This window comes from Triticum urartu, chromosome 7 (assembly GCF_003073215.2).
Source record: "Triticum urartu cultivar G1812 chromosome 7, Tu2.1, whole genome shotgun sequence".
Taxonomy (NCBI): Eukaryota; Viridiplantae; Streptophyta; class Magnoliopsida; order Poales; family Poaceae; genus Triticum; species Triticum urartu.
This window is the reverse complement of record NC_053028.1, coordinates 174,614,458-174,622,747: the sequence shown is the minus strand read 5'-3', so window position 1 is coordinate 174,622,747 and position 8,290 is coordinate 174,614,458. Positions and strand designations below refer to the sequence as shown.

The 8,290-nt window shown below is 54.8% G+C and overlaps 1 protein-coding gene across 1 annotated transcript; it reads left to right on the top strand.

Moving 5' to 3' along the window:
- Positions 1-6,926: 6,926 nt before the first annotated feature.
- Positions 6,927-7,797, top strand: LOC125524753 (low molecular mass early light-inducible protein HV90, chloroplastic-like). Its single transcript, XM_048689783.1, has 2 exons — positions 6,927-7,223; positions 7,323-7,797. Exons 1-2 carry the CDS (start codon positions 7,059-7,061, stop codon positions 7,674-7,676), a joined length of 519 nt encoding a protein of 172 aa, XP_048545740.1. The 5' UTR covers positions 6,927-7,058; the 3' UTR covers positions 7,677-7,797.
- The last annotated feature ends 493 nt before the right edge of the window (positions 7,798-8,290 follow it).

The following is an 8,290-nucleotide window of genomic DNA, read 5'->3' as shown; positions in this document are numbered from 1 at the left end:
TATGGAGTGTGTCCTCATAAATGAGATTTAATCCGACACCGCCGTCCATAAGGACCTTGGTGAGTCGAAACCCATCCACAATGGGGCTGAGGACTAACGCGGCTGGTGCTCGTACTATTTTGTACTTTGGTTCGTCACCGGCATTGAATGTTATAGCCGTGTTGTTCCATGGGTTTATTACAGCGATTTGGCAGACTTCGTTGAGCTCGCGAAGTGCCCTTTTGCGCTTGTTATTTGAAGCGAATGTCTCGAAGACTGTCAATACTCTTGGGTCGTCGTCTTCTGGGGGTGTTGTTCTAGGGCGTCCTTGATAAGGATGTCCTCGCCGCTCTTGGCTACCTGTCGTAGTATCCAACATGCTCTAAGGCTGTGGGTTGCCACGGTATCTGTTGTTGTATGTATTTTGCATGGGCCATCGAGCCACCCTTCCAGAACAGTGCTGTGTCGTATAGTGGCTTTGTGTTTTTTGACTGTTGGATTGGGCGTGCCACGAGGGTACGCCCTTTTCGCCTGTAGGGGAAGTTGGGTTGGGGCTGGTGGTTCCCAGCGAGCTGCCTGAGTTTCCCAGGTGCTTTCCATCATGCAGTATTTTTGTATGATGGTCGCTAACTCAGCAAATTTTAGTATTCAGCGGCGATTGATGGCGTTGAGGATTCCTTCGTTCGCATAGTTTTTGCAAAACGCTGATATTGCGTCCTCGTCACGGCAATCTTTTACCTTGTCCTTGACAAGGAGGAATCTGGCCCAAAAGTGGTGGACCTTCTCCTGAGATTGCTGTTTTATGCTCATGAGAGCCTCTATGTCCGGGTGGGTGGGTGGAATTAAATCCGAACCCCGACCTAACCGGTTGTCCGGAGTCCGACGACCTTCCGGACTAGACAGTCCGGGTTTCGGAATATCTTCTGATTGTTTGGAACCGTCGTCCGATGCTATGTTCGGAGGTCTGGTCGCGTCCTTTCGCGGGTGAGTATCCGGTTCTTTATGAACGGTGACCCGAACAAAGTCTGTCTTCAATATAGAAGAAGACTCGCCGTCCTACTCCAGGACTGCCGCGGTCTGGTGGGTGACCGGTGGAGTTTCGTTTTCTCCCTGATCGGTTTTAGGCCCGATCTGATTGTAATCTGTGACGATTCCCAAAGCGGCGATGCGATCTAGGAGCTCGTTTAAGGACGAAAGCTCAACCGGATCCATCTACTTGGAGTGCTCGGAGTAGATGCGAAGGGGATTTTCGATGGTCCGAGAGGTCATCGTCGGCTCCGCGGCCGAACGTGCGATCATAGTGAAGTCGCCCAGCCAGAGGGCTTGGCCCGAGGCCAAAACTACCCCTGCGGTAATGTTGTCTTTAATGACAAGGCGAGCCATCGAGCCTTTCATCGACGGCACAGTGGAACTCTCAATGAAAGCACCAATGTCGGTGTCAAAACCGGCGGATCTCGGGTAGGAGGCCCCGAACTGTGCGTCTAGGATCGATGGTAACATGAGACAGGGGACACGATGTTTACCTAGGTTCGGGCCCTCTCTATGGAGGTAATACCCTACTTCCTGCTTGATTGATCTTGATGAATACGAGTATTACCAGAGTTGATCTACCACGAGATCGTAATGGCTAAACCCTAGAAGTCTAGCCTATGTGGGCATGGTAATGAGTATATGTGGTATCCTTTCCGGACCATCCCCCTCGGTTTATATAGACACCGAGGGAATCTAGGGTTTACATGGAGTCGGTTACATAAGAAGGAATCTTCGGTCGCCAAGCTTGCCTTCCACGCCAAGTAGAGCCCAATCCGAACACGGTGCAGTCTTCGGCCTTCATGTCTTCACAGCCCATCAGTCCGGTCCATGGATAACAGGCCGGACGCCCGAGGACCCCTTAGTCCAGGAATCCCTCAGCAGGCGGTTGTACCACAGCACTTGTAGGCCCCAACGCTGGGCCGCAGCCCACTTGCACGACCGGGCCCACTGGCCCAGCGGGCGTCGCCTCCCCAACCCTAGGCAGGGGAGCCCGAGCTTCCGCCGGCGCCGCCGCCGCCGCGGAACCAACCGTTCCCGGCCAGATCGGCCCCGGGCAAGGGAGGAGAAGCAGGCCAGCCTCCTACAACAGCTCCGGCCGCCCACGCCTGGTCTCCCCCGCCGGCACCGCACGAGGCGCATGACGAGCCACCGCAGCAGCCCTCCTAGGCCCGTGGCCGCCGGGCGGCCGGGCGCGAACGTGCTCCACCGCCCGACCTTGAAGGAGCCCCCGAGCTCCTCCGCCCGCGCCACGAAGTCGCCGACAAAGCACACCGTCCGGCCGCGCTCCGCACTCACCTCAGCACCGCACGCCTCCTCGTCGTCGTCGTTGTCCGAACACTCGTCGGCGAGGGCCCAGAATCTGCTCCTCGGCCAGCCGTGCACGCATGGCGGTGGAGAGCCTTGCTTCGTGCCCATCACCGGCTGGACCGCAGTCCACGCGCCCCCCTCGGTGAGGGCACCCGCGGAATGGGCGCACGAGGCGGAGGAGGGCGTGAGATCACCGCCCTGGTCGCCCTGGCCGTCTATCCGTACAGGAGCCGTTGGAAACCTGTAAACTAGCTATTGCAATTCGAATACTGAAGCAATTCCCCTCTCAATCCCCTTTTCTTACACTTTTTGATTTCTCTGTCAGCTCTGCGCGAACTTGTCCTGAAACTCAGATCTTTTATATACTTTTGTTTAATAAAGAAGATGCATGCATTAGTCAGATGTAGAGGACGGGGATAATCCTTCTTTCCTAAAAAAACCGGCAATAGCGATGGCGGCGTTGTCCACCAGAGCACCAGCACCAGAGTTCTCAGCGTCAGCCGGATCCGACCCCTCAGCACGCTCGTCGGCGATAGGAGACACCGCGGCCATGGGCGCCGGTGGGCTAGACACCTCGCCGGTAGAAGCCGACGCCCTAGCACCTGGTGAAGAGAAGACAGCCTGCGAGCTCTTGCTGGCTGGCGCGGCACCAGGCCCGTCGGCGATAGGAAACACCACGGCCATGGGCGCCGGTGGGCTAGACGCCTCGCCGGTAGAAGCCGACGTCCTAGCACCCGGTGAAGAGAAGGCGGCCTGCGAGCTCTTGCTGGCTGGCGCGGCACCAGGCCCGTCGGCGATAGAAAACACCACGGCCATGGGCGCCGGTGGGCTAGACACCTCGCCGGTAGAAGCCGACGCCCTGGCACCCGATGAAGAGAAGGCGGCCTGCGAGCTCTTGCTGGCTGGCGCGGCACCAGGCCCGTCGGCGATAGAAAACACCACGGCCATGGGTGCTGGTGGGCTAGACGCCTCGCCGGTAGAAGCCGACGCCCTAGCATCCGGTGAAGAGAAGGTGGCCTGCGAGCTCTTGCTGGCTGGCGCGGCAGCAGGGCCGGACTTCCTCGACGCCGTGGCAGACGCGGCCTTCTTCGCGACCTCGGGCGCATTGGCAGGAGCGGAGGCTGCGGGCGCCTTCGGCGACTCTGCAGGGGCCTGCGTCGTGCTGGAGGCTGCGACGGCGAGGACAAAGAAGAAGATTGCGACCGCGGCGCGCGCCATTTTGTATGGTTTTTGAAGTGTTGACGGGCGCACCAACGGCGAGGATTGGTGGGGGTCGGGAAGGATGGCTGTGTAGGTGTGTTTCTGGCTTCATTGGGGTGAACTGGAAGGGCGCACGAGGTGAGAGGAATTCATAGGGTGCCATTTCTGCTTGTGAGAGAGAGGACGGGAAGAACTCCCGGAGGGTTCGTGGTCCAGATTGGCATCCTCAGACGTTGGCTGCCCGGCTGTTGCGCGCCGAATTTTGAAACGTTGTGTGTTAGATGGCCGGTTCAGTTTTTGTGAATAGTTCGAGTTCAGCCAAACTGTTCACCAAAACGAACAAATCAAATGTTCGCCGGCACATTTGAATCGTGTCGAGGATATGGATAGAGGAGCCGGCCATCCTACCGGAGTCATTGTATGTCTCTTTTCTCGGAAAAACTGAATAAAAGTAAACCAAATGTCATTCTCCGGTCATTTCGACAAATGCATCTAGATCAATAGCAATTTATCCATACATTTAAATCTAAAACTACCGGGATGTTCAACAACTTTCTAAAATTCATCGACCGGTGACCCGCTCCATGGATTCTGGCAAGTTGTGTCGTGTGTGTTTTTTTATGTGTGTGTGTGTGTTTTCAGGGCTTGTTGAGTTGTGCCCTCAGGTTTAACCCCATTTGATACTCTGTGTGTGTGGACTTTTTGTCTGTGTATGGTGTGAACCTTTGTTGGATGCTTGGCTCGGGTGGTTTGCTTTATATATAAAGCAGGGCGAAAGCCTTTTTTGATAAAAATTCGTCGACCCCAAAAACAAAAGAACCGGTTGTCGAACCAAAGACCACATTGTGCTATTCAAGAGTGGTCTTCATCTCAAGCTTTCTCTTCTCGAAGTTGAACTTCTTCATGGGCACATGTTCTTGATGCAGACACGCTGTTGCTATGCTTATTGGGCTCTGTGTGAAGGGCTTGCCCTTTTGTTATGTGGTAAATCGTGCACGGGCGTTGAGGCTAGACAATGACGTGATCAGCAAGTTGCAACATTGAGCAAAACAATGAAATGGCCAACACATAGAGCAACAAGAAGCAAAACTTACGAGCTCTTCAAGTAGCGTGCCCCTAGGCCACCTTATTTGCAGTTGCGCATACACACCGCAATACTTGTTGATGGTCTTTTGAATGGCGTGTCACCGATAGAGTAGCGACTTTGCACCACGACCATGGATCACTTTCATCTTGTAGGGCACGTAGTGCTTGTGCTCATGAAACCAAACTTGCACATGTTGACGAAGTGCTGCTGCATTTTGCTACATAGCTTGAAACTACACACTCATGGTCAACCACGCCTCACACAACAATTCATCATTCTTCATCGAGAACGTTGCCATCATGTTTGCTTCAAAGTAAACAACGAGAACTTAAAATTTTGGCAATGTCATTTGGCCGAACAGTTGCCGGATGGAGTGTCCGTCATGGACAGCATCGACGGGAGCGGAGGATACCTGGGCTGAGGACCGATCCGGGTTAAACGGCGGCTTAGTCCGGGAGAGCCAGGCGGTGGGTGGGGCAGCATATAGGGTGGTACAGTAGCAGTCTCAACCTTCGAGGGTGCGGATACAGAGCACACCGGGGGAGGGTGACGGAGTGGTGGGAATGGCTCCAGACGGGGTATTTTGGTGGGCCAAGGGTGTTGAAGTCCGACGTGGCGAACGTCCGAACACCCCTATACCTCCCCAGGTTTAGTTCCGGTTAGTGGAATTTTCAACGTCCAGAGCCGTTAGGAAAATTTTGGTGACCGTGGGTGGATGAAAGAAAAGGTCAGGACCGTTCGATCAGGACATGTAGAAGTGATTTGGCGATCCACGTTGGAGTTGCCTCACGAGACAACCATGTGCCATGAGAGACGGGCCTCTGTAATAAATAGGCCACAAAACTTCGAGATGGCACAACCATGCAAGGGAGCTCAACTCAAACCGACACCATGACCGAACCATGGGTTAGAAGAGCACAACGTGGAGGCACAAACTAGCTCGGAAAAGTCGGTCTTCTGAATCACTCACCGATGGACGTTGTCCATCACCAGAGGAGCCCCGTCCGTGCAGCAAAGAACCGATGCCCCAACACCATGCCGGATACACTCCGAGCCGCACAAGCAAGCCCTACCTAACACCACCTGTCGCCGCACGCTGCCCTGGAGGGGAATAGCACACGCCGCCAAGGCCAGGAGCAACGGCCTTAGCCAGATCCCCCACTAGCCGAGCGCCCCCGTGCGAGCTGCTCCACCCACACCTATGTGACGCCACTACTTTGCGTCCACACACCTTCACCTAGCCGTCATGCCGTCGTCGGCCGCCAGATCAGGACCACACACCCATGCGCTTGAGGCCCCATGGCCTAGAAAGACAAGCGGGGGATGAAGACGCCCCGCCGCAGCCGCAGTCACACGGGCTTCGCCCGTCGGCGAGCGCTCGCCGGCGGCGATAGGAAGAAGGAAGGAGAGGGAAGGGAGGGGCATTGGCACTAGGGTTGACGCCCGGGTCACTCGTGGGAGCAACATGGGGCCGAGATTGGAATGGGTCAGATTCATTCTATGCATTCTTGAAAGACATTTGACTTCAGTTGATATGGGACATTTGAAAGACAAGCAACAAAGTGTGCTTCTATGAGGGAGTTCCCGTGGGACCTATCCGACGTCATTCAGTTGATATGTTGCTACATTGATGATTGGACGGGTGTCTAGTCTAGAATGTAAAAGCGACGGTGGTTCTCCAAGGAGGATCCAAAAGATGCATAGTGGCAGTGGCGACTGAGGTGTTTGATCGTGCTAAAGGATAGGCACAGGTGGAGTGGCGCATTGCGAGACTACAGACTGTGCATCGTCTTCAACACCTTGAGACCAGAAAAGGTGATCAATACTGTGATATCGTTTTTGGCACAACGCCTAACGATTTGTCCGGCCAAAAAAAACTCTAATGGTCTTGTTAAAGAAAACTTCATAAAAAGAAAAGAAAAAACAGTTACCATTTTACCAGCAAGAATAAAGTTTACATACCCGCAAAAAAAAAAGTTTACATGCTGCCTTCATGCCTGCAAGGCTTCGCGTACGTGTATACAGTCACAGATACGCGTCTCTCTAGTGCTTTTGGTTAGCTTGACGTGAATCACATGCTCGTTCAATAGAGGTTTTTTTCTTTTTGGTAACTTCTCTGTCTGTTTGGCCTTTCATGGAGCGCTCCGCACGGTGGCCTCCACCTCCACGTCCGCGTACTCGCTGCCTCGCTCCACGTAGAGGGTAATTCACGGCCGGGAGCAGCTCGCGACGTGGGCACCGCCGCGGCCACCGCGCCCGGCTCGTCACGGGTTGGCTGGCTCTCGCGGAGCACGGCCTATAAATCGTGCCCGCTCTCCCTGAACAATACATCAGCAAACACTCGGCGACACAACAACAACAACAAGCAGCACTGCACTAGCAATCATCTTTGCCTGTTGTAGCTTCTGTAGCTTTTTTCTCCTTTCGTGCACCTTCCGTCCGCGGCTGATCCATGGCGACTGTGATGGCCATGAGCTCCTTCGCCGGCGCGGCCGTCGTGCCGCGCGGCCCGGCCGGCCGCCTCGGCGCCAGGTCTCTGCCAGCGCCGGGCCGCCGCGCTCTCGTCGTCAGGGCACAGAGCGAGGGCCCGAGCGCACCACCGCCGAACAAACCCAAGGTACGTACTCCCAAAGCATGACATGTACTGTATAAGCAGCACGGCGCCGTTGCTAGACTCAGCCCGGCGGCAGGTTTCTGATATTTGCTCCTGGCACAGGCGAGCACCTCGATCTGGGACGCGCTGGCCTTCAGCGGCCCCGCACCGGAGCGCATCAACGGGCGCCTCGCCATGGTGGGCTTCGTGACGGCGCTTGCGGTGGAGGCGGGCCGCGGCGACGGGCTCCTCTCCCAGCTCGGCAGCGGCACCGGGCAGGCGTGGTTCGCCTACACCGTGGCAGTGCTGTCCGTGGCGTCACTGGTGCCGCTGCTCCAGGGCGAGAGCGCCGAGGGCAGGGCCGGCGCCATCATGAACGCCAACGCGGAGCTCTGGAACGGCCGCTTCGCCATGCTCGGCCTCGTTGCTCTGGCGGCCACGGAGATCATCACCGGCGCGCCCTTCATCAACGTTTAAAACTGAATTTGGTGTCCACCGGATAACACGTGTACTTAGCTAATAGGACTTGTAAATGATGATCATCCTCGTATTCTTTGTAGCACTGCTAATTAAAGACGGTTCACCTTTCTTTTTCTCACTCGTATTCTTTGTGGCATTCAATTCAGTACTATGATTCAAATCGAGAAGACATGGATTGGAGATCGAAACAGTTCCCAGAACTTGGGCCCAGTAACTGGTTCAAGCAGACTCACATTTGCCAACTTCAGGGGATTATTTATCCTTACTGGAGTTGCTTCAACTCCTCTTTTGCTAGCATTGATAATTTATTTCTACAAAAAGAAGCACGAGTTAACAAAGACTGTTAGACAATGAGAATCGACCAGAGAAAAGTGGAATGAATGAGGAAAATAGTGAGGCCCAATGAGGAAAATAGTGAGTCCCTACCCCCAAGCTCTAGTTTATTGGATCAACCGAGAATGTTAGGTTTTTGGGGGTCCGGTTTTCCTTATAAACTGGACCAACTCTCTTCTTCTTAATGAAATGCAGGAACCCCCTGCCCCCGCAAGAGGTTTCTCGAAAAGAAAAAAATACACAACAAGCAGGCCAGGAGGAAAGTGGGCTAGAAGAAC